The sequence below is a fragment of the Amblyomma maculatum genome, chromosome 6, assembly GCF_055883805.1.
Source record: "Amblyomma maculatum isolate TAMU_Amacu chromosome 6, ASM5588380v1, whole genome shotgun sequence".
NCBI lineage: Eukaryota > Metazoa > Arthropoda > Arachnida > Ixodida > Ixodidae > Amblyomma > Amblyomma maculatum.
In genome coordinates this window covers 135,483,576-135,510,567 of record NC_139349.1, presented here as the reverse complement: position 1 = coordinate 135,510,567, position 26,992 = coordinate 135,483,576, and the positions used below count along the sequence as shown (strand labels likewise).

The window sequence follows — 26,992 nt, the reverse complement described above, 5'->3', positions numbered from 1 at the left end:
TGCGGGAATTTGCCGCCCGCTGGCTTTATACTCCCGCTGACGACATACATGTTTTTATACCGTGTGACATCTACACCGGTATTTTTTGTTGTTGTTTTTTTTTATCAGTAGGGCTGGTATTCGCTTAAAAATCACAGCCTCTTGCCGAGTGGGGTCCGTAGTCCAGAGCCCCGTAGGCGGCTCCAGGCACGTTTCTTGGCTGACGTTGAGGAGCGCACGTCATCCGCGTGCGGCTTTTCAGTGCCACGCCATCTTCATCAGGGCACACCGCGCGGCGTCAGGGGAGAGAGAGAGCGCCGCAGCAGTGGGGCGGTGCGGCTAAACTTGACGGCGTTTAGTCCAGTTTCTTTCATGCCAGTGGCGGAAGTTGAAGATAAACCGTCGCCGCGCTACTTTGCGCGATGTGTATGCAGCTAGCGGCGCGTCGAGAAGTGCGTGAAAGGCAAGTGGATCAGACGATTTTTTTTTTATCGTGATAGCGTTAAATGCCCCGTTCACCGAAAAACAATTACAAGAGATCAACGCTGCTGAACCAAATATTGAGCGAAAGCATTAGCTGCGGGTGACCGAGCGTTCTTCTCTTTTTCTTCTTCCTCAGCCCACATATAAAGCCCCGCTTTAACCAAGCCGTATGAATGTGCCTTAGTGGCCTATTAGGGTGACGTGAATGCCAGGGTCCTAGCAGGCTGATTCTGACATAACCGTCCCATGTGAAACGAGAGACCCAAATTGGCAGCTCCTGCCAACTGAGCCGCGGCTCCGACCGCACCACTCCGACCGCTTGAGTTGGGAGCCCATCTCTCGCTTTTGTGTCACGTGGGGTGTGACGTCACAGCGTCACGTGGGTAATGTGGCTACCGCCGCGCTACGCCGACCGCTTGAGTTGGTAGCCCAGCTCTCACCTTAGTGTCACGTGGGTTGTGACGCCATAGCGTCACGTGGGTAAGACGTAGCTACCGCCGCGTCACGCTGAAGGCTCGAAACCTAGAGTAGTATTGCTTTCGCAATAAAACCGGCATCGGTGGCCGGAGTCAGCGGCCGTCCTCCGGCGTTGACGTTGTGAGCGAAAAAAAAAAAGAAATTACGAGCATGGAAGCTGCCAGGCGGTAGCTGGCAGCTGATATGGCCGGGCACTAACTGGACGTAGGATTGCCTGACTTTAAGTTCGGCAGGAGCTGCCAACTCAGGCTTCTCCTTTCATGTGGGAGGGTGATATCAGAATCAGCCTGGCAAGACCCCTGCATTCACGTTATATCCCTAGGCCGCGCAGACACGATCATACGGCTCGGTTAAAGCGGGGCTTTATATGTTGGCTGGTAGCTTACGCTATCGCGTCATCACGAAGGTGGGAGTGAAAACAGAGACAAAGAGGTGCCGTAGTGGAGGACTTCGGACTACCGCGCGACAGAGGCTTTCGCCTCATCGCACGTTAGTGGTCAAAAGTGCTCCCTGTGGCATAAATAAAGCTGAAACTACATAGAGTAAACTACTACGTGCAAAAGCCATGCTTTTACTTTCAAGCAACCTAAGCGTATCCATGCAGGTAGCTCTCGCGTATTTCCAGGTTTAACCACAGCTAATGTTTCTTTGTTTCCCATCTGACAACGGCAAGGTGGATCAGAGTGGCAGATTGAGTGCATATCGGCGGTTTCTCCCGTGTTAATTTCCTGTCTGTTTTGTGTGCGCCCCTGGGGTGCCTGCACTGGTGTTCACAAGCCACGTGCTGCGCGGTGCGAAGTGCAAGAGATGCCATCATGCCAGGCATGTAGGCGATGCGCGTCTCTCCTCAACGTCGGTGGTGCGCTGTTCTTTCCTCGGGGATACGCCCATGCCATGCACAGCGCGGCGGAGAACTCGCAGTGCACTCGCCCGCACGCGTGGGCCTTTTCATGCGGAGGCTACTGTAACAAGCGGCTGGTTAGGGGTAATCATTAAGGAAACGACCTCAACACATCCGCTGATCTGCTGTATGCTACCGTAGTGGTTTGTTACGTGTGCGCGGTGCAGTGCAGCGTAAGGTTCCAGCTACTGATTGCGCCGACGCTGGCTGACCGAGCCAAATAATGATCGAGGGGCGTCCTGCGCAAGACGTGGAAGAAAGCAGGGATGACAATCCCACTGCCCCACGTTTTCGTCTTTACCGTTTTAAAGACCTGTCATGGACAGAAAATGATATTTTAGGTGGGAGCTAATTAGTACAAAAGTCGCAATTGGTGATTCTTAATTGGTTTCTGTGTACTGATTTTGATATTCGGGACGCACTCCAAAAGGTCGGAAATGAAGGATGGTTAGCCTAATCGCGAAAGCAACCGGCTCATACATGCGATGGTTTCGGATCTTAATGCCACAGGAAGCTCGCGAGTTTCGTAATAAGCACAACGCGATTCCGGACCATGCGGTTGCGCGGCTTTCTCAGTGGTGCAAGCAACTATTGCATAAGGTGTCACATGTTGCAGGCAACATAAATTGGCCGTTTTTAAACGTGCACTAGAACAGACAACTTTTGTTAGTTGGCCTGTGCGTTGCCAAAGACAGATGATGATGATGAACTCAGTCAAAATGGCACATACCCACGGCGGGGAATTGGCCAGGGTACATTGTAGATTCTAAATATATGTGATCAAGAACTGGTGTATTCAGATAAATATGGTTGTTTAACTAGAATTCGAAAAAAAATAAAAAGGAAAAGAAAAAGCAATGAAGTCTCACCTAGCATAGGAATCTGCCTGTTAAAATTATGTAATCATGAATAGAATCGCACGCTGGTTTTAAGGCATGTTCCTTGACGCTTGCCCCGAAGGAGAGGAGAACTGGAATGTTGAAAGAAGTCCTAATCTAGAAAGGGGAGTCGCTAAGTAAAAGTTTACGGAGAGATGCGAATCGCTGGCAGAAGAGGACAAAATTATCTATGGATTCAATTTCTTTGGCTCACAGAGGTTAGTAACGGATAGAAACGAATGACAATTATATCTAATATCTATAATTCCAATCTTTTCTAAGGGTCTTGAGAAGATTATGCTCACCCGACTAGACGGTTTTTTTACTAAGCACAATATTTTATCTGACTGTCAGCATGGTTTTCGGAAGGGTAGGTCAACGGAATCTGCTCTTCTGCTGCAAAAAGAAATCATCATTAAAAACATTGAAGCTAATAAGTTAACACTGGGAATTTATATAGACTTCAGTAAAGCCTTTGATTCAATATGTCACACAACCCTCCTTAACAAGTTAGATTATTATGGTGTCCGTGGGCTAACAAATACTCTTCTGCAGTCATACCTAGCCGGCCGATCCCAGTGTGTTCACATTAATGGCTACTATTCCGCTTTCCAACCGATTTCATCTGGTGTCCCACAAGGCAGTATTCTTGGGCCATTTTTATTTAATGTCTACGTTAATGATCTTATGCGTACTGATGATAATGCCGTATTTGTATTATATGCGGATGATTCAAGTTTGTTCTTTAGCTCAACTAATGAAGCCGAATTGTTTGAAATGGCGAATAGGGCGTTGTCAAAGGTACTGAAATGGTCCGAAGTAAACAGCTTAGAAATAAATGGGAAAAAAACAAAAGCAATTTTATTTGCTCCTAAAAACAAACGTCTGGCCTGTAGTCGGGTGCTAAAATTAGGTCTCCGTAAAATAGATATCGTTAAACAGCATAAAATCCTAGGTGTGACATTTTCCAATCAGATGACATGGGACAGTCATGTTGAACAAGTGGCTAAAAAACTTTCGTCTGCTGCAGGTGCCTTATTTAGAACGCGCGACCTCTTTCCTATGTCTGTCAGACTACAAGTGTACCATGCCCTCTTCCGCTCACACCTTAACTACTGCACGCTAGTATGGGGGACGACCACCAAACAAAACATCAGTACACTTCTGCGTCTAGAAAAAAAAGCCATACGTTGCATAAACAAAGTACCACTTTTGCATCCTTCAGCCGAGCTATTCCGTCAGCATCATATAATCAATATTCAGTCTCTTTATAGTTACCATCTTCTCCACCACCTCCATTTTGCTAATGAAAAGTATAAAGAATTTCTAATTACGCTCTCGGGTGCAACATTACGCTGCAATATTTCTAAAACACGTACACCTGAAAAATGGACAATTCCGCACCACCGAACAAATTACCTTCTGCAGTCATTAAGTTATACAGTGCCAATGTTGCTAAATAAGTTCAATTTATCCACTCTTAGTAACGCTGTACTAACACGCAAAGTTTTACGTTCAATGTTTATAGGCTGACCTGTGTTTTGCTGTTTCCAGTGTAAAATGGTACCGCGTGTAATATACATAGTAGATTGAGTTTTGTGTCCGTCATGTTGTAATTATCGGTTTGTTGTAATATTTTGTGTATGTAAACGCTAGTCTTTATATAACACCCTGATATAACTTATATTTTCACTCCATTCGTCTCATTTGTATGTCTGTGATAAAATATCAGTTTTGTTTTTTTTTTTCCCAAGTAGCAACTGATCTCTTGTACTCATTTTTTGTACTGCTGTCACTGTTGCCTGCCGCCGGTTTCCAGGCCCCGTCAAGCTGTCCCTACAGCTTTTTGCCTGGGAGACCGTCAACATTGTAAAATGTTGAAAATAAAAGTGACTTGACTTGACTTGAATTAAATACAGATTTAGTTTTGGTAACCTGCGTCCACGCCAAGGCCATAGGTGTTGGTAATCCGGTGCAGAAAGGATAGGCTTGTGACTGAGGTAATGAAGACGTTGAATATTTTGAAATCGTGCTAATGTTAAGTAACGGTATTAGGTATGTACGGAGCAAGAGGTTCACCAAGGGCGGATTTTGCTTAAAAATCTCCCTTTTCATTAGATTTAATGCAACAGGGACCCAGTGAAAACAGCTATCATTACTCACATACGTGCGAACGGCGTCTCTTGGATTCTGGCCCTCTGCTAAATGGCATCAAGCTGGGTATGAGATTACTCTCTTGAGATTACTCCCAAAAGATGCACTAGGCCACCTTTTTGTCGAGTAATTTTCTAGGGTGCGAAAGTGTGATGAGTTGTTTTGTATAGCTCGCCTATATATAACAGGAATGCATGAACAGTGCTACAGAAAAAGAGAGAGGCAGGGCCACAATAAGCTCACAATTAATTTTTAACACGGCAACACGTTTACATAAGGGTGATCGACATGTTTAACCATATAAAAAGAACAAACAAAATCAATTAGGCTAAATTGCCCCTCCCTCATATTTTTCAGCAAGGTTTGCTGTTTATGGCAAGTTTGAGGAGGCAGAATTTGCACATGTATCGCGGATTTTTTTTTTTTTTCGTAGCAATATTATTTGCGTAAACTACATGTAGAGTTATATGGAACAACTGTCTTCACAAATTTACGGAGATACGGCCAGCGTTGAAGTTGTAGGCAAGACTGATAGGATGCCATTGTGATTGACGGGCCGTTGTACTAAAACGAACTCGATCGCCTGTTAATCATCATAATCGCGGGATGAAACTGTTTTCTGTCGGCATTTACCAGTACACATTCTCACGTTCCTACTGCACGTGCAGTGCATGTGCATTATTATCTTGCGGCATATATTCAGGTGTATGTGCTCCTCACAGGTACCGGGGTGAACTTCGCTGAGCTGCGGTTCCTGGAGGAGCCCTCGGACACGGTCGCCGCCAAGGACGGTCCGGCGCTGCTCAACTGCTCGGCGGCCGGCGAGCCCAGCCCCACCATCTCCTGGAAACGGGAAGGAACACTGCTACACCTCGTCAACGACCCCAGGAGGTGGGCGCGCCCGCTAGATTGCAGAAATATATATGGGAGCATGCAGCGGATGTGTCCGTGACGTCATTATGGATGTACGGATCATCATCATCCGTAATTCCTCGCGGAATTACGGATGTGCAGTAGTTTAAACTAAGCACGTGTCTAACCACGCTTTCAGCTTCCGTTCTGCATAACTATAGTTCAGCCGAGTGGAACCACAGCTAATTTCCTCCATTTGCTGTGCCTGTCGTCAACTAGTCAAATAATATTATATTTGTCTATATAGTCTAATAATATATAGAATATTTTATAATCTAATAATAATAATATAATAATTCTGTTTTATTCGTCCTGCATTCGCAGCAAAGGGGTGAAATCAGGTGTGGTTCACCTCAGCTGAACTATCGTTATGCAGAACGGAAGCTGAAAGCGTGGTTAGTATAACTGCACATTCGTAATTCCGCGAGGCGAGCGAGCGCCACCGGCACCGCGCGTCGAACCAACAGCGGGGATTAGGCCCGGCGTGTCATGTGGGACAACATCACAGACACACCCGCTGCGCCGCTTGAAGGTCAGACGGGTCAGATGTTCGGCGCCAGATGACCTTAAGGTTTGCATGAGGGAAGTAATTCTTCTGCTCTAAAAGTGATAAAAGTTTGACATTCAGGGCAATGCTAATGGCAGTGATCTATAGCTTTAAATAATAGAAATGCTTATATTGAGTCTGTAGTTCTGTGGCTGGAGCAAGTAGTTTCTTATCGTGTAAGGTACACTACCTCATCGTCTTGAAGAGGTTTATTTTAGACGACCAGACATATATCTGTGTGCCGAAAAAGATATATATGTTACATACTAATTCGGTATGACCCCATTCCATGATGGCATGCAGTGTCGTACGTGATCATAACGGAAAGCACAGCAAAAATAAATACGAAAGAGCAGCTAAAATGCAAATAAGAAACTAAATCAGACAAGCAGGGCCTGGGCCTACGTCTCATGCAACCTTAATTGAACTGAGTGTAATTACGCCATATATGTGACCAAAAGAAAGTGAATCGAGGAAAAAAGTTAATATCTTGTGGAGTCCTTCGTTTTGTTGCTACATACCTAGCTGTCATGGCCTGTTATTCTAGATTGAGAACACTTCTTTCATTAGTTTCATGGGTGGATGGACAAAATTGTATTTAGCTTCCAAAAAACTGAAACCGTGATGGGTGGGTGTTCTAGTCCGGGTGAACTTGAACGTGCACATCACTCTGATCACCTCCTACCTCCCCTCGTGACAGGTCGATCCTGTCCAATGGGTCTCTCTACTTCCGGAGTGTGCACCACACGAGGGCTGAGCGTCCTGATGAAGGAGTCTACCAGTGCGTGGCCTCTATACCTAACGTCGGCACCATGCTCAGCCGGTCGGCCAAGCTGCAAGTGGCCGGTAAGTTTTGGGCGTCATATCTCAATTCCATTCTCTTTACTGTCTGCACAAGTCCCCACGTACCCTTTAGTGATGAGGAACTGTGAACTCCCAGCCATGTTGAATTGGCTGAAAATAATGGCAAAATGTGTGAACAGCATTTTTCCCAAGCGTGTGATTATATGAGGCGCCCTTATGTTGGCATTTAAGTGCACTATTAAAGGCCCCTGAACTGCTACCTGCGATAATTTTTCTGATGCAAAAAATCTATAGGGGTGGTCTTCTTGAATATTCGAGTCAAATTTAAATGCTCTGTGGGCAGCACATAATTTAAAAATAATTTTTAAGAAGTACTCTTGGCGACCATTTGCAACCGATTTCGGTGACACATCCCCGCTCGCAAGCTTCCCCAATGACGTCACTGGGATCTCCTGGGCGCGCCCACTCGTGACGCGTGACGCACGGGGCGCGGTGGGGCGCCGTCGTAATTTGTTTTCTTTGCGCTCTTTTTCTTGCGCACCGACATGTGCTAAGTTGAGGGGGGAAGGGAGGAACATCATTTTCGATCGCCCTTATGTTTCACGCTTATAAGGTATTGGTTAAAAATTTTTGCATTGCAAAGAGAATTGATGGGATACGTATTGCGCATGTGCGTTTTCTAGTTTTAGTAAATAGCTTTTCATGCCCTATGTAATATACAACAGCGGCTGGGATGAAATGCATGAGAGTTCTTGACTCTCGTCGGAGTCATGTGGATTGGCGGGTGCACCCAAGGAGTGTGGGAGTTGCAACCATATGACTCGATTGGTCACGTGCTGTGGCATCGGGACTATCTCCGACCGCAGCTGCCGATACTGCCCCACAAGCTCTTCTGCATTTGCTACATATCTTCCCCGCTCATTCGCAGCCCTTCCACGGTTCGACGAGCAGCCTCGCGACCTGCGGCTGTTCCCGGGCCAAACCGCATACTTTCCCTGCTCGGCTTTCGCACTGCCCCCAGCCGACGTGGTATGGCTGAAGGACCAGCAACCGCTGCGGCTGGACCCATCGCGAATGCTGGTGCTGCCCAGTGGTGCACTCGAACTGGACGCCGTGCAGACCACAGACGAGGGCGCCTACCAGTGCAGCGCTCAAAACGCTGACCGGAATCGCGTCTCGTCCGCGGGGAACCTCTTCGTCGGACTCTCATACGGTATGTATACGACACCTGAATCAATGTTGTCGTTAAAATGACGATACAGTGAATCCCGGATATATCGAACTGCACTCCGTGCCCCTGCAAGGCAAGATGCGCTCCTCCTAATGGCGCCACATGGTCACTTTTCGCATGCGGAGTAGGTGCGCAGCCTTGGCCGCCTGCTGACAGCGTTAGCGATTTAAAACCTCTGGACGATTTGAACATCGAGCCCGATTAAAAGTGGCCTTCAGTTTGAAATTATAATTTTCCGCCCAACACTGCCGCCCTGCGGGGAAGCCAGATTTCGGTGCACTGGTTGTTGTGTGGGGAAGCCAGCCTTGCTGACTGCATGCTTGCGGCAGTTCTCGCATAGCTTGCTTCTCTGCTAAAGGAGACATTATTGTTGCATTCATTCTGTACCAGTAACAGAATTAGGCCTCTTATGACCAGTAGTGGCTTTTCCCGAAACACCGTCTGCAGCAGCTTTAGTGTTAACCCTAACCGCAAAGGCATTTGTGTCACGCGGCGCGGGACGTGAGCCCTGACACCCCCTCTTACTATGAAATACTGAGAGCGTGAGTGTGCACCCACAAAACGGCATGTAGTTACGCGTTCCTCCTTTTAATGTCTGTTGCGAAGTTACGTTCGATGCGCGCGCTTGCACCTCGCTAGACGCTGCACTCGCGGCGAGCGGTGGGCTACCATGTATACCGGCAGGACACATATCGCAGCAGGAAGCGCGCTGCTAGCGTGGGTACGCCGTATGCATGCTTATGGATTGCCAAGAAGCTCATCTTTTGGTGTGTTTTACGTATATCAAATTATCCATATATCGAAATATTTCGCGATCCCCTTTGAGTTCGCTATTACAGGATCAGCTGCTTGCGCATGCGCCGAAGCACTATTGGCTCGCTCGTCGAGGAGAGAAAGACGCTTGCGCGCTGGTCTAACTGACGGTCGAATGCGGAGTGGAAACATGATAGACTCGCTGAGTGAAACATCGCGTATACGTGTTTGACATGACATCACGTCTGCAGGAGCGATTTATAGCCAGTTTGACAGAATGCCCGAGGCCTACTTGTTTAAATTGGAGCAGTTCATCCGCCCGTGCTTAGCAGTTGATAGATTGACCATGGAATTTCTTCAGAGCAGTGAAAATGGAATGTAGCTGCAACAGCAGCGTAACTGGAGTCTGTGCCAGAAAGGAAATCGAACCGAAGACCGCAAAACAAGGCTGAACACTCACGTGAGCGTAGAGAGGCTGAAACGGCCCTGTGAAATGTGCCTTACTAGGCAGACACCTGTCGAGACACGAAAAGGACTGCCACACCAGTTTATCCAGTCATCTTAGTTGCTAATATGCCGCTAATGTTTCTCTGATTAATGCACTAAACCAGTAAGCTTAGCTCTACTAATTATTTATTTCTTCCTTTCACGTTTTGAGCCTAACGGCTAGTGTACAAAACTTGTGCCCACCTGCTGCAAAGAGGGCAGCCTCATCATCATCACACAGAAAAGAAATGTGCCTCTGCACACTGCTTGAGGCAAGGTCACAAAGCACTGTCTGCACTAGTAGGTCTGATGCGAGTGCCTCCTTTATAACATTCAAGAAGTGGGAAGGATTGAGTTAGATGAAGGATGGTTAATATAGGAAAGTGTAGAGTAGGCTCTAACTGCTCATATACTCATCGTGCCCCACATACTTCACATGTAATGCACATTTACATTTTTCATAATTTTTAAAATGCTTCACTTCTACATATATTATACCCATTAGCAGACTGTATGTCCATTAGCATAATTTCATAGGCTGTCACATTTTGTAAAAGGCCACCCAACATAGATGTAAACCCAAAACCGTACAAACGTTCTTGCGTGGCCTAAGAGAGACATGTCTACTCAAGATCCAAGGGTTCAGGAGGGTTGATTCCCATCTCAAAGGAGTTGCCCAAGTTGGCGTCTCCTGCCACATCGTATGGTCTCATAATGTCACTATTCAATGCTTGGTCATGTCAGTGGTTAACTATACTATCTGTCAGAAGCATGCTCGTTACTTTTTGTGCACTATACCAACTACGGCGAAGTTTCTGGAGGAAAGTGTGGCCTGTGCACACATAGCAACATTGCATACCTTGCAACACTCTATTATATCAGCTTCAATTGCCACATGAAAGGTGAGTAGTTGATGCTGTTGATACAGCCCTATTAATGTTAAGACAACTAGTCTGAAGGATTGGTTGTAAGCTTATTTAACTGTAATTAGGAAAATTAAGTAGTTTATGTAACAGTAGTATGTGTGACATCATATTCTAATGACAACCATGACAAATATCCCCTATACCTCTGTCTTAACTGTATAGGCTTTTAGCTAATGAAATGATTACTGAGTATACATTCCCAGCATTTTTTGAGCAACTGGCAACATTACGCTGACTCAGTCTGATTCTCGTAGAATAAGCCATATGTTTTCTAAGTCCTTGACTCAGCTTACGTGGGATATGTGCTGTCTCTGTTGAATGACGCGCTGCAATACTGTGTTTGGCTTTAACACTGTCTGCATGTTGGCTCTTTGTTGTCGCACAGATGATGCGAACAAGATATCAGCGCCTACATTCGTGGCAGCACCAAAGAGCACTGTGGCAGTGAAGGGGACCAATGTGACCCTCGACTGCGCGGCCAACGGGAATCCACGCCCCAATCTCACCTGGCTCAAAGATGGTGTCACCATTGACATGTCGTAAGAGTTTGTTTCCTTTCACCCCCTGAACCTCCTCCCTTTCTTTAAAGGGGTTGGGCATGGCTTTCTTTTATTGCGAAAGCAATACTATGCCAGATTTCGGCCCGTCGCATAGTCCTTGGCCACAGTCACGAATGACCTTGAACAGCTGCGAAGAAGGGGAAGAAGGCGAAGAAGAAGAATGCTCGGTCACCCGCAGCTAACGCTTTTACTCCATATTCAGTTCAGCAGCGTTGAACCCTTTTCATTATTTTTTTCAGGACTCTTTATTTCTAGGTTTCCTTTCTTGTTTTCATTGTTGACATTTATGTCGTTTCTTAGAGCAACCAATGTAGTGCATTTAAATTGCTCAGTACAAGTCATCATTCGTAGTGCATAAAAATACATAATGGATCATCACAGGAATTCAATGTTTACACTTTGTTTTTTCTTGTATAAGAGATTTTTTAAATAAAATCTGCACATTTGGAATTTCTGAGTGACTGAATGTTTATAGATGTAGGCTCCTTCAATACTGTTTGTTATTATCTTTTACAGTCGCAAAGCATTGAGGAGGTCATCGACCTGGTAATTGTGGTCTTTAATGTTCTTTGTTGTTAACTGTAAAACCTCATACTGCTAAGTGGTCAGATTTGGCACTGTTTTAAACATTTCTAGACCGAATTATGTGCATGCTTGCTAGGTCTCCTAGTCCACAACTCAGTATAAAAGTCTGTGTAAGGCGATGTTTTTGTGATGCAAATTTCACTCATTGCCAGCATTTTTCAGAATTCAAAGTTTGACCCACCATGGTGGTTAGGGCACTCAGCTGCTGAGCTGGGAGACTTGGGCTCAATTCCAGCCATAGCAACCGCAATACCATTTAGTTTAAACACACAACTCCCATTTTACAGTGCCATTTCAGTGCACTTTAAAGGACCGCAGGTGGCCGAAATTATTAAGCCCCCTCCACTGGGGCACCCTTTATAGCCTGAATCATTTTTGGATATTAGCCTCCATGGATCAAACCAAATCAGCTCATAATTAGTTGATGAGTTGAACAATGTTTTCTGCATTGATGGACTTACAAAGGCATTGGACTGGCTTAAATGCTACTTGTACAAAGTGCAGTCCCCAAGCAACCACCGATATCCATCGGACGGCCAATGGCCATCTGTTTCGGATGTTCCAGATGGCCGATGGACGTCCACGAATAGCCACTCGACGTCCGTTGGCCATCCGATGGTCGTCCAAAGGGACATGTTTGTCTGGCTAATGGACGTCCATTCCGGACGTCCGTTCCCAGATCTTTCTCGGATATTCGCATATATGCTGCATGCATGCTTTTTTCGCTCCCACGAGGCAATAAAATAGAAAAGCAGCTTAAAGTACAACAGGCATATTTTATTATAAAATATCTAATTCCTCAATATGACGTAAAACTTGAAGCGCACATCCATCTTCCGTGATGAAGTGGAAGCAAACAGCTTTCTGCAAAAAGAAAAAAAACAAAGGTTAGTCTTCAAGCCTACACTAAATTTCAGTAGACCTTCTGAAATGCTCGGCAACTTTGTCTTGGTATTCACATTAAGTCAAAAATAACACAATGAGGTGAGAGAAATAGCTAGCTGTAGCTCATGCACGGCATAATCCTTGACTCGAGGTTTTCTGGAGGCCAATAACGAGGAAATTGAATATTTCTCATATTGTACCTGCCCTACAACACTTGTTACAAGCAGTCTCAAATATCAGCGAGGTTCTGCCCTCCTTTCCCTTAGTTATATCGCCAGTTATATCGTTCAGTCGTGGCACATCACACCAAGCTTTCTGGTCACCCGCTATCTTTCGAATATCACATAGCTTCATCTGCAATGCTTCAAGGATAAAGCTAAATAAGCTAAAAAGTTCAGAAGGCAGTATCATACAGACCATACCTAAATTAAAATAAGCTGATAATAACGCGCTTCAATAATTTCAAGTACAGAAAAGGCCACTCACTATCTGAAATGTTTTTTTTTTTTGTAGTGGTGCACAACAACTTTCAAGCTCGCGAGCTTGGGCGATTATCGCATTGTACAGGAGCAGTTATGCATTTTATCACTGTAATGCACTGCAGCGCAGACTGTGCCCTCGCAACCTGCAACTTGCATTAAAAAATGCGCCACTTGCGAAGGCAAGCATATTAAAAAAAAGTTATTGAAGACCGACTGTTTACCCAACACCTTGGTTGACGAAAACAATGAGGTTGGTTATAAGCTTCGCAAGATTGCAAGAGTGGAACGCGATAGCACCTCCAGCAATTTCCTAGTTTGCGTAGAGGAGAGGAAGAGCCAACTCACTCGACATACACGGACGCCACTGTGCCGATTACGCCTGGTTTTCGGTGTAACTAACTCCTTAATGCTCTCGTGTTGAAATGTGTCAGTAGGTTCACTGCGCTGTTACATATCCATACAATTTTCGCTACGCAGATTTTCACGGAGCTCGGTCGCAGTACTCACTTTTAAACGCGGTCGCTTTCGCCGGAGTCGTCCGTCCTGATGTGTTATCGCCGTGAACCACTGTTGCTCCAAGGGGGTAATCCTTTCACACTAGGAACTGGCACAACTGCGCAATCGTTGTCCTTGCAGCGCACACAGATGGGTGAAGGCATTCGAGCATAGTTGCGTGCACTCACACAGAAATAAAAAAAAACTGCTGGCGCGAGCCGCGGCGGCACAGCGACACGTGGTTCGAAACTACGGCAGAAACATTCATGCGCCGAAATGAATTGGCTGTAATAAGTTAACACTATATTTTTACTGAATATTGTTAATTTCTTTAAATAGGTTACCCTTTCTTGTGAAGGTAACCAAGCGAAACCTACCGTCCCCCTCCCCCCTCCCCCCCCCACACACACACGCTGCGATGAAATACGCAACTTTCAACAAAACAGCACGGCCGCTGGCTGGCGGGAACTGGCGGGGATTTCAAACAGCAAAAAAACTATTTTTGTAAAGACCCACAGTGCAAGGTAATCCGGCGCTTTCGTTTGCCAAGACGGGGTCGTGGACCATCGTGAATGATGAAGCCGTGCAGGCTGATGCGCCTATATGGGCAGTGGTGTAAAATGTGGCCGGCCTCACCGCAGTGGAAACAAGCTTTCCGATGGCGGCCAGTGCCGGCTCGCGATGCATATTTGCCGGCTCCGCTCCGTACGACAACAGCTCACGAATGGGGCTTTGACAGGGAGGCCTATATATATATATATAAGTGAAACTTCACTTGAACGAACCTCAAGGGACCTTAGGAAAATGTTTGTTAAAGTGAAAGTTCGCTGAGCAGAAATTTTGCAGCACTTTTGAACTTAGGACTGCAGTCTTGGCCTCGGTCACTGTGTGCAAGCTCCTGTGAACCTCGTCAGGCGGAGCTGTCTGCTGGGCAGCAGAGGCATTCATTTCCTCCAACCAGATCATTCCTTCCGCAGATCACAATTAACCAGCAAGTATACGTACGCCTTTCTTGGAGCTAAGAAGCTTTGTAGGGCTGAAATTGTGGCTATGGATGGCTGTGACTGTGGATCCAATTACGCATGCAAAGATAGCTGTGATTCTGCTGGATACAAGCTTGTTTAGATAGCCAGTTAAGCTTGGAGCTAAATGACGGCCAGCTTTCATCACGCGCTAATAAAACACGTTTCTCAAAATATTCATAAAAAGTGCACGTTGTTCTGGTTGAAATACTCAGTATGACGTGGGAAACACAGGATGACGTTATAGAAAATGTTTGTAGGACTGAAATGAGCAACAATTGAATTTCGTTAAAATGAAGGGCGTTTGCATAGCGTTCAATGGAGCTTCGGCGGAGGAAATTAATAAAGTTCGTACAACTGAATACTTCGTTTAAGTGACGTTTGTTCAAGTGGTATTTTACTGTATATGGAGGGGGTTGAAGCTCGAATGGGTCCGGTAGGGCATAAACGTAAAGAAGATGACGCACGGTAGAAAAAACAGTTAACTTTAATCCGACATTTCGGCCGGGGTCCGGCCTTTGTCAAGGAATGTATATATATATATATAAAGAGGTGGTGAAGGGTGGCTGTTCCCGGCCCTACGGAGCTGGGACGGTAGGTCAACGCCGCTTGCGGCGGGGGCTAGCCAGCCACCGAATCTTTATCTGTTATAGGTCATCACTGCCACCGCTTAGGTGGTGGACGACGGCTGTTGTGGCACGCTCTTTCTCTCCCTCATATTTTTCTTCTCTATTTTATCTCTTCTGTCTGCACGAGGCAGCGTAGGTGGCTCAACTACAGAGCCAGTAGCAGGCCCGTGCATTTTCTTTTCCTTCTTCCTACAGCCACAACAACAACTTTGACAGTCGCTGAGCGACACCAGCTCCCGGCCACTACACGTGGCCAAGAGCCTGTATCCATTCATAGGTGGTACATGTAGTACATACGTTAAGGCTCAACTAGCGTAACAATTGAAGATCATGACCGCTGCTACCAACGGATACAACGAATTGCGGCGTGAAAGCCGAGAAATAATGACAATCGCCCCATGCTGTGTATGTGCCAGAGTTTTTTAGGCCAACTAGCTAATCATTTGGGATATAATACAATTCACTATCTCAGGGGCCGAATGGAAGTTGCAAACCTAATTGGATTTCCCATTGGAATTTTGAGCATCCATTTAGAAAATCCGAATGGAATTTTACACGCAATTGGAACTATTTGGAATGCCCAATTGGTATTTGCAGAACCATTTGGTTAATCCAACTGGACTAATCCATTGGAGAGGTGGTGTCCAATATTGGGTCCAGATGTAACCATTTGCAGATCCCAATTGGCCCCAATTTTTTTTTTTTGTCTCGGCAGGACACATCTCGAGCATTGGAGACAAGTGTGAATCTTGAAACAGAATTTTGTCAGCGAGGAAATGTATGTCCTGGAAACATACTTGTCCGTACGTACATCGGACATACACCTCGTCTCTCATGCGGATATACAAATACGGACATAGTCTGTACCTCCGACAGACGTACGAATACGGATGTCCGAAACCAGAGGTCATACGTATGTCCGACGGACGTACAATTTTGGTGAAGGATGTACGGCTCTAGCTCGGATGTACAACAGACATCGGTGGTTGCTTGGGTCATTATACCAAATTGTTTTGATGAGGTTATTGAAGTGGGAAATTAGGTGGCACAGTGATGTGGACTGTTTTCTTGCAAAAGCTTTGCCATTGTCCAGTTGTTAAGTGAAACCGATTTTCGTAGTTTAAAACAGATATCATAGCTGAGCACTCAGATGGGTACTTAGTCTAGTTTAGTGCTCATTCTATACATTGTTCTACTGAAATATTTCAGAACCAGGTTCTTTAATACCTTTCTTTGTACCACAGGGACAAGCCTGCATTTCTGTTTACTCATTGTTGCAGGCTCCTGGACAGCAGATTCAGGAAAGTGGGAGTTGGAAGCCTGCAGATAGAGAGCATTCAGGAAGCTGATGAAGGCACCTACATGTGCCGAGCTGAGAATCATGAGGACTCGGTCGATGCTAGTGCCACTGTGGAAGTTCAAGGTAGGCTCTATAGGCTTAAAATAAGATTAGCCATTTCTTCTTTTTCACCTTCCTTTATTTAGTGATGTTTATTGGATCTCATTTGTGATCTTTAAATGCGCACAGTGACAATTAGTTTCATGATTTCAATTAACATTACTGGTTGATATATGATTATTACTTCAGTAAAACACTTAGCGGGGCAGGTTGTTGCATAGCTGTCAAAAATTTTAAGCGTAACAGATACGACACACAGACAAGATAGGACAGGACTTGCACAACTCCTGTCCTATATTGTCTGTGTGTCGTATCTGTTGCACTTAAAATATTTGACAGCTATGATTATTACCCTCTTGAAATAAAATTACTGCGTGCAGCTCCCTCAGGTGACGTTGTTGTGGATGGCGGCTCCGAATAAGTTACAAAGACGCCTTGTAGTGCACTGTCAGCAACAAATGAAATGCAAACAGGATACATGTACCACGAACAGGGTATTGCAGAAATATTAGCTGCTGCAGAAGAAACACAGGCAGAGGATGCAGTAACACTTCCATTAAGCAGTCTTTGCACTGTTGAAGTGAAAATCAGATGCACGACTCTTCCTTCATCTGCAACCTTCCTTCTGGATCTGCTGTTTGCATTAGAAGCTTCGGTCAATAGAAGTTGCGACCTGCAGTGATGGCTTCTCTACATTTCATGGGTCTAAAGGGGAGCAACATTTATAACAACTGGGGCCAGATCTAGCGACGGTTTCGTTTGGGAACTGGTTCCTTTCGCCGCTCTTAATTGGTTGCTGCGTCACATCCGGCGTGACCCCCAAAACTTCCGGAGGCGGCTCTGCGTTTTTCGCCTACGTCACGGGGCGGGGCCACCGCTCCGAAAGAAACTGTTTTGCCGGCCGGCGCAGGAACCGCGACGAGTTGGTCTGCTTCGAGAAGGAACCGCTCTGCGCTCGCTGTGGTGCCTCATGGCCGTAGTCGAGCGACGGCGCGCGCCGCGCAGCTGCTTGAGTACGGCCGTGGTATCCTTTGGGGGGGGGGGGGGCAGCGCTTTGCGGTTTTAGTATACTGACGCAGTAAAAAAAAAAAGACGAGCGAGACGCCGCCTTCTACATGTCTCAGGAGGTTTTGCGGCAACACTGGTTAAGGCTGTGTGCCGATCGCGAAGCGAAGTGGGGACGAAGGGGTATGCCGGGCTGCCGTCAGAAGCAAAGGTGCTCTACGCGCTTCGATCGCTACTTTGCGATCGGGAGCTCTCAGTCAACAGCAGTGCGACCATTTGAATCCGGCAGTTGTAGAGACAAATAATTCGCGTCCGTAAGTGTGCGGGCTAAGTTTTTGCCTCCTCCTACATCAGCGGAAGGGGAGCAGACGGTGGCTGATTGGATAGAGTGCGGTTGGATTCCATGTGTCATCGGCTGCGTCCTACATTGACAGCTATTCACGGAAAGTTTGTGCATACTCACGACGCTTGAGCGGCCGATAAGGCTACGGACGCTGCCCCGCTACATAGGCAGGCGCGGATGCGCCGGCGCGGTGCCAGTATCAAGCAGCTTGTTCGTACTCACAACGGCGGCAGCAACTCCTCCGTCATAGAGCTAGCGTGATTCGGACTGCATACTATGGGCGTTGTAGACCTCGTTCTTAGGATACTTGCCATTTTGTGCGAAAGAGAAAAACAGAACTTACAAAAACTTCACAGCGAGTGAGGAAGCAGACGCCGCCACGCGCGCGACACCATCTAGCGGCGAGAAAGGTACTCATGATCCAAGAAAATTGCTTGGCAGTTGTTAACAGGAAGTTTCTAAGAATATTTCTGTCTGTTATTCACTAGTTTGCATTACTATGTAATTATTAGATTTATTTCGTGCTTAACACCACTTTGGTACAAGTATCTGGTACCAGAAAAAGCCACATGCTCGTGGTGGACACGCCTACGATCTGGCACCATCGTTGATTGGCCGCTGTCTTTCCCGTCCTCGCCGTGAGGTGGCGCCCTTGCTGACGTCAAACTGACGTCATCTTGAAAGAGAATGGTTCCCAAAAGGAACCTCCACTGGATACGGCCCCTGTGCTAACGTAGGAGCAAACCTCATTCCAGCAGGCACAGACCACGAAGAGAAATGCAGCTGTTTTTTCCCAGTGCCGAGAAGCAAGGAGGGGGAAGCATCTGTGAACTGCTATAGTAATGGTACGCTAATATGAAGTAGTGGGCTGGGTATGAGGGAAGCAGCATGAAGAATAAAAACACTGCAATAATCAGCCGCTGTAGTGGCTTCCCCATAGGACACCATTGCTAGGGGTCAAAGCGTAAAAAAGAAATGTGGAAGAGATCTCTGTTACTTCCACAGTTGTTTTCAACAGATGTAATTCTCTACAGTGGTTCTTCTGTGCTAAGGACTGTGCAAATGTAGGCTGAATTCTTTGAATGCTAGAAAAGAAGCTGCTGAGACTTTGCACCAAAAAATGCTCATCACTAGTTTTTATGAAATGAGAATGTCAGTTCACTATAGTGTGCTGTGCTGAAAAGCTATGTTTATCAATAATTAGGCTTCTTGGATCATACGTTTTTGTGGATAATACGGTTTTTCTCAAATATCTTTAAAAGCTTACCAAAGAAGTTTTACTATATTTGACTTTTTTCATTTCATTTCTCGCTGATATTGCACCTGCAGGCAAATGTTCGTTCACCACCTATATACACATTTTAGAATAACTGTTTGCAACCAAAACTCGCTCGTCCATATTATGCTTTGCATCTTTAAGTCTTAAGTGGTGCACTCTGAATGCAAAAAGGAAGTTGTAGTTTATTGCCAGAGTTGGTTACATTCAAGAAACTTAATTATAGCAGCTGAATATTCAAGTTTGATTTTATTGTGGTTGGGCTATGCCTGTCGTCCTTGTTTCATGGTTCTAAAATTTGATTGAGCTATTCTTCTCGTTGTCGTTGTGTTTCTTCTTTTTCTCTTCGATTTTCCAGTTCCTCCAAGGTTCACAAAAAAGCCCAAGAACAAGGTAGCCTATGGGAAAGAGGATGTCGAGTTTGAGTGTGAGGTGTATGGCAAGCCAGACCCGGTAGTGCAGTGGTATCGCAATGGAGAAGCCATCATCCAGAGCGAGTACTTCCAAATTGTCAACGGCAACAGCCTCAGGATATTGGGGCTGGTTGACGCAGACAAGGGCATCTACCAGTGCATGGGTTCCAACCCAGCTGGAAACATCCAGACTGCAGCCCAGCTCATCGTGCTTGACCCCGGTGAGTTGTGGAAGGGGACTGGTCTAACATTTCATTTCATGTTCTTGTAAGACTTCCTATGTACTGCATAAGAAGAGGTGCAAATGGCTTTTTTGATTGTTCTTAAGAGGGCATAAATAAATATGATAGACTGCAAAGGAGAGAATGTGGGTGACCAGATCTTGCCAGTAACAAAAATAGCCCGCAGCGAATCCTCAGGGAACTGCAGCAGCTTTTATGTTGTGCATGTCTTGCAAGTATAGATATTTTTGTGCGTTATACCTCCTTAAGATTGGGTATGTGACAGTTCTAAGGCATTAGATAAGAGAGCAGAGGGTCTTTGCATCTTTGCATTTGCTGCGTATATGAAAACTTGGTTGTACGGGCATGAGGTTGTGTATTGTCTCTGCGTTACCCTCACATATGTTTGTAAGCCTGGGAACATGTAATGAAGAAAAATGTTTTTATTTATGATTATCTTTGCCACATGTAAGTACAACATGAATTTGTTTTAAATATATTGTCTCAATGCAGACGACACTACTTCATACTTTCAAATGCTGTAATTGCAGAGGGGGCCTGTATTCATTGTTCTGTGGCTACCCCTGTATAAAGACTGAGATTAATATCTGGTATTTTTATACAAAAATAAAATCTTTCTTCTCCAATTCTACTGGCACTTCATAATATAGGTGTAAAAATTCTACTGACACTGCCTAATAGCAAGATTTAGAATAGGGGAATGCTATTGGCTAAGGAAATAAGGTAATAGCAAGGTGTGAGTTTGCATGCTTAAAGTGATTGCCACAACCCCCACCCTTTCATTGCACCATTCCGCGTGTGTACATTGTGGTCCCACAATTACCCTGCCCTTCTAACCGATAGTGGCCCCCTATTCTAAAACTCCCTAATATGTGCATGAAAATTTTGGCCTTGCACTGGATTACAAGCTGAACATAAAAAAATATTTGATACTGTACTGATTGTGAGGTTTTTGTTTATGTATTAATTATGATGTTTTTGTGTAAGTGCCTTTTTCTTGAAGTATTTGCCTACCTAAAATGTTTACTTTTGTTTTCTTCCCCATCTTTGCTGTCTTCTTTGCTTACTTCGCCAATTCTCTGCTGTCTGTGTAATTATATATTTTGATTGCATGTCAACTTCTGTCTGTCTGGATTTTCCATTTTACTCACACCACTCACTCATTCTTACTGTTATCTGATAACATTCCTTCTCCTTGCTGCTTCTTTCTTTCTAATGTAAAAACTAAATGCACTTTGCATTTCTGTGAGCCTAACGCCAATCACTGTTTCCTACCTGTGTGCACAATAAAACTCTTGATCTCTTACCAACATCCTTGGCTGGCCCACTGCTGATACGCTTTGCTAACACAGAGTCGCCTCGTCTTGCGACCCACGCTGCTTTCACTACCCCCTTCCTGGAAACCACAGGTGAACTGCAGCGAAGCAAAGACGTCCCGTCAGCGCCACGCGACGTGACGGCGCGACTTGTGTCCACGCGCTTTGCAACGCTCTCGTGGATTGTCCCGGAGAGAGTGGAAGGCCACATCCTGGCCTACTCCGTTTACTACAGGGAGGATGGATCCTCTCGGTTAGTATTCCAGGTGTCGCTCTAGTAGCTGACAAAATGTTTTTCTCATTGTTTCACGAGCATCAATTACTACTGAGCAGTGGTGGCTTCTGCACCCTTCAGTGGGCTTTCTGATGCTCACAGGGCTTGCACAAGATGGCCGTTACAACCTAACTTGGCTGATTATGCTGATAACAGTTAATTCGCGATTTGTGTTTTTATTTGGTCTCATGGGTTTTTGTAAACGAATCTCTTAGCAAACAAATGATGGTATGCATAGGTGTTTGCAGAGTTCTATGTTATGGTGAACCAAGTTTCATCGTAGTTCGTGAAAACTGAGCGTTTGTCTTGAAACGTGATGCCACGGTGACCATGTTTCTGAAGACTGAGCATGTTTCTCACGGCAGTCATTTCCGCCAACAGAGTGCATATCATACGTCTCTGTGTTGCTACAGTGAACGTGTCCTCAACACGACACGGCAGAGCCTGGAGGAAATCATCATCCAGGGCCTGCGACCCTCCACCAAGTACTACTTCCGCGTGGTGGCCTATAACGAGCATGGGGCGGGCGAGAGCTCACCAGAGCTGGAGGTGGAGACAAATCCCGAAGGTGAATTGGTTCCTGCCTCAGAGACACAACATTCACAGAGTCTTTACTTCCGAATCAATTTTTCACTGCAAGGGAGTGCATCTTATGCGCACAAAGTTCAAGGGTTGGCTCACTTTTGAGAGCTTATGCACGAGTTAAATCTTTGAATGCATGCTGGCTTGTACCAACAATAAAATTCCAAGACCTCACCACCTTTGCAAAAGCCCCCCCCCCCCCCTCTAATTGCATTGCTGATTTCACACTTCCGCGCCATTATGAGAAAGCCTGCCTCGCTTTCTGTTCCATCACGCACTGCGTCTAGGCAACATTGGCCAGCCTCATCCAGTCCAAGAATCCAATCCAATCCTGCTTTGCAGTTTTATTAGAGGCATGGTTAGACTGATTAGAGGTGTGCGCCATGCTGATTTTGACCAGTGGTGGCGCGGCAGTCGTTTCTAGTGCATACACTGGACACGAACTCTAAAAGGCATCACATACAAAAAGGGCACGTTGGCACCACCTCATTAAGATGTGCACGTGTCCAAAGGCTGATGGAGGGTGTCGGATGACCACTGTGAGTGAGAAATGCGATGCGCAGTGCTAAAGAGCAGATGGCCGCTGTCTAGGTGGGGGCTGGTGCTGAAATGATATGACAATCGCTAGCATATTTTAACAAGGCTGTTTGCTGGGCTAGTTGGTATAGCATCATAACTTTTGAAAGCGCTGAGGCAGACACACACGAGAGAATTGGACGGGACAAACCTATGTTCATTCTACCTATGTTGATTCTTGTTAATTGCCATGGTGAGTTTGACTAGTAAACAGCAATAAGGGAGTGTAGAAGCTGATAGGGGAGTGCATGCAAAGGGAGCGTTAGCACTCTTATATTTAATTTCATTTCTGTGTATTTTGTTGCTCATTATTGTGAGCAATAACATATCATCTGAAGCTATCTCCTCTAAAATAATATCCCTTAGGCAATGTAGGTATTCTGTAAATAAATTAAATGATTATATATCAGCTTAGTCAGCTCTTCATTTCATCAAGAGTGTAATATGTGCAAGGTATAGTATGCACAAAAGCACATAACATACCATGGAAGCGTTCTGACTTCCTAAACCATCGCAAGGTTGCAACATTTTTACACGCATAGTACTTTGCTCACGTGGTATGTCACATTAGGAAAGCGTATTTATTAGTTCTGTTTTTGTTTTTTTTTTCCACTTATCAGTGAGCATCCCAGGGCCACCGCGCAGCTTGAAGGCCATTCCAGTGTCACCAACAGCAATCCGTGTCTACTGGGAGCCCCCAGAAAGCCGCAGGGAGGTGGTCCAGCACTACCAGCTTTCATACCAGGAGACTGGCACTACTGAAGAAGAGGAGAAGCGAGTGACCACCACGGAGACGTGGTACCACCTCAGAAACCTCAAGAAGTACACGGAATACAACATTTGGATCACAGCTGTTAATCAGAATGGCTCGGGCATCAGCTCTGAGGAGACCCTGGCTCGAACTTTCTCAGATGGTGAGTGGCATAGAACTGGCGTAGTTGATAAGACTAGATTGCGAATTAGTTGCTGGTTTCTTTCTTTTTTTTTGCTAAAGCTTCTAGTGAGCTTGCTAAATGAACATACGCTCTTGAAGACTGAAAGGATGTGGCCTGAAGGAGGGCTCATATTTCAGTAACATTCATGGTTAACAAGCTGCGATACTTTTGTTTTTCAGCTCCATCTGATGTCCCACAAAATGTAAGCCTGGAAGCTGCAAGCTCTACGGTAAGGAGACCACTTGTGACATAAATTTGATAATACTTATAGAAGTGGAATTCAGGTGTGTTCTATAACTTACAGACTTCATTTGTAGGCCCAAAGATGACACGAAAAAGTCAGCAAAAGTTCATTGTACTATGAAGTTTGAAAGCAGCTTCATACTAGGTTACTGCGTGTAATAGTTTTCATATTTTAAGCAGGGCAAGATAAGTGCTATGAAATATTGTAGTGTAGGTAGAAACTTTATTATAGGCAAAAAGAAGAGGAAAAGTAGGCCACCTTCTTATATTATGAGCATTGGTGGATAACAACAGGAGTCTTGCTGCAATGGGCAGCTGAAGTCAGTAGCCTTCATCACCAATGCCATCATCAGCAGTGTTCTGTGGCGACCCAAAATAAATGGCTCAGTAAAGGCATTTAAAGGTTGAATGCGCATACTTTATAATATATGCTGCCAACTGTGGCTGGTTGTAGTTCACGTGTAGTCTTTCATCATAAAGACAGTGTGAAAATATTTTCGGAAATGCAACATCAGCATAGTGCTGGACAGGGAATGGTTCACTGTGGGACGTACACAGCAGGAGGGATTTAACATCCAATTCAAGCTCTTATAACACTTGCATACCTCATGGCTACATGGTATGTAATGGACGTACAAGCAGCATTCCAGTGCAAATAAAATTAAATAATGTCATCAATGTGCAGAGCCGCTTGACTCGCGTGTGCCATTCATTTGTTTTTTTTTTATTTTAGCACTGGTAAGTTGAGAGGGTCGACCTATACTTCATATTTTACAGTATTTTCTGGTGGGGCAGTCACTGCAGTTCCTAAACAAGAGCAATTGTTGTTACAAAGTGCTCATTAATTATTTTACATTGTAAACTAATAGCCTCTGTAGATTTAGCATGTGCAAGCTAGTACCCTTCCTCCTCCCCCTCCCTTTTCTTTCAATGAAGTGTTTGCGCACTCAGCGAGGCTCTAAATTAAATAAATCACTGACTGCAGGCTGCTGTTTATGTTTACGTTGTGAAATTTGTTCCGAGTGTATAAATCCTCACAATTTGTGTTTTCCCGTTATCACAGAGTATCATAATTAGGTGGGAGCCCCCACCAAAGGAGTCCCAGAACGGCATCATAACGGGCTACAAGATCAGGTACAAGCTGAAGGGCAGCCGAAGAGGAGACACCATAACCACTGATGGAAACAGGAGGCTGTACGCCCTGTCAGGTTAGTATGCGTGCTCTTTCACCAGGTACACTGGGTGTCCATATAGGACACACTGCAGGTATAGTGCACACCATGCAGTTACCTGCTGCCATGAAGTGGGAACTTGCCAGGACATATTTGTATGTGGACAGTGCATGAAATCGAAAAAGGAGGTACGATGATTCTCATGTGAGAGGGCTGTCGTTGCCTCCATGTTGCACTTGCGGCCTTCAGTTGCAACAGCTCTCATTGCGCACTAACCAAAACTGCACATTCACAATGTTTTCAACTGGCAAGGCATATATATGAAGGGACACAAAATTGCTACGCATGTCGTGCAAACTAGCAACGATTTATTCATAAAAATTTCTAATCAGAACTCCGCCGTGATAGTTTTGGCATTTGGCTGCTCATCCCAAGGTCGCAGGTTCGATCTCAACTGCAACGGTTGCTTTATGACGGAGGCAAAGTACAAAAATAGCCATGTGCAGTGTGATGTCAGCGCAGGTTAAAAAAACTAGAGACGGTCCAGAGTAGCCCAGAGCCCTTCGTTACGGTGTCCTTCGTAGCCTATGTGCCACTTTGGGGACAAGAAATGTTTGTCTCTCATTCTAAAGGAAACAGAGACGTTGACTTGCATTTTTTTAGTACTGACCTTGTTACTTGGCTCTAAAAGTAGGCTATTGACTAGAAGCATCAGAAAGTTAAAAGTGTAGCAAGGGATCGCATGGAAATATAATAGTTTTCGAGTACTTTTTGTTGAGTAATTTCTGTTCATTGAAAAGCAAATTCTGTTTTTGAAGAAATTAATTAAGAGTTCATGCAGTGCCCTGTTAGTAGTTATTCACGGTAGCAGTACAGTTCCCTCTTTCAAATATAAAGTGAAACTTGACACAGCAAAGTTGCATTGGTGAAGAAATTGCAGTGCATGTCTGGTCTTGGCTCACATTCATCATTGTGCACAAGCTGTATAGCATGATTTATTTGATTATGTTTTTTTTTTGCTGATGTGCACTGAGCTCGAGTACTAGCTGTGATAGTTGTCAGATCACTGAACTTCCCTATGTGTCTGTCTTCTTTTAACTTTGTTTCACGTAGTGTATACGAAGTATGAAACAAGGTGTTTCAATATTACCTTCTCTGGGATATCATTCTGCTGCAGGATGTTCATTTGATTGTGTACAGCTTCGTGATTGAGCCCTTTATTAACCGTCTTTAATTAGCGTGCACATTACCTTGCTCATGGCAATTAGCAATTGTCTGCTGATTGATCATCGTCAACTTGCCTATGGTAGCTGCCAAGAAAACCAGTTCAATTTTTTTATGCAAAGCAACTGCTTTTTAACGAGCCTAAACCAGGGTACATGTGCAACATCCTGTATGTTTCCAGCATGTTCTCTGTGCTGTTAAATTCTGGCTCATATATTCCTTAATCTTATTTCGTTCCATTTTGTTTACCCACATCATAACTTTCTCTTCTTCTCAGGTCTGGAAAAAGGTGCTCAGTATAGTGTGAAAATTGCTGCTCTGTCTGTAAATGGGACAGGACCTGCCACGGATTGGATGACTGTGGAGACATACCAGAATGACCTCGATGGTAAGTCTGAAAACGTGACTGGAGCATGCTGAACACTGTTGCCCAAGCTCATCACCATGATGACGTGTGCACACTCTGCACTTTGTATATGTACCCTACAGAATGCTGCGTTTGAAATTATACCTGCGCAGCGGATTATCAGAAGTTAGTAGATTTATCAGCATATGAAAAAAGTACATAGACAGTATCTAGGAACAAACTGTGTCAGTTTCTTCCCACATCCTGTTTTCTTATGCACTGTTCTCCTAAAATGATAAAATCAAACCACAATATAATGTAACACTGATATTATGAATTATTGACTGTATCAAACTCTTCTTAAATATTTCTAACAAAGCCATGTAATTTCTACTTTACTTAGTGGAACGTGGTTCACCTTGAATAGATTACATTGAACTCCCAGCACCAACCTGTG

At 45.0% G+C, this 26,992-nt stretch overlaps 1 protein-coding gene across 1 annotated transcript in view; it reads left to right on the top strand.

Annotated features, from left to right (window-relative positions):
* Positions 1–26,992, top strand: part of fra (neogenin protein frazzled) — a 356,063-nt gene that overhangs the window by 295,820 nt on the left and 33,251 nt on the right. The window contains exons 2-13 of the mRNA XM_084607459.1: positions 5,595–5,763; positions 7,032–7,177; positions 8,064–8,348; positions 10,917–11,070; positions 16,470–16,612; positions 19,571–19,846; positions 21,220–21,436; positions 21,871–22,025; positions 23,236–23,529; positions 23,730–23,779; positions 24,857–25,001; positions 26,467–26,577. Of these exons, the coding sequence (XP_084463585.1) occupies positions 5,595–5,763; positions 7,032–7,177; positions 8,064–8,348; positions 10,917–11,070; positions 16,470–16,612; positions 19,571–19,846; positions 21,220–21,436; positions 21,871–22,025; positions 23,236–23,529; positions 23,730–23,779; positions 24,857–25,001; positions 26,467–26,577 (2,145 nt within the window). The remainder of the gene's footprint in view (positions 1–5,594; positions 5,764–7,031; positions 7,178–8,063; positions 8,349–10,916; positions 11,071–16,469; positions 16,613–19,570; positions 19,847–21,219; positions 21,437–21,870; positions 22,026–23,235; positions 23,530–23,729; positions 23,780–24,856; positions 25,002–26,466; positions 26,578–26,992) is intronic.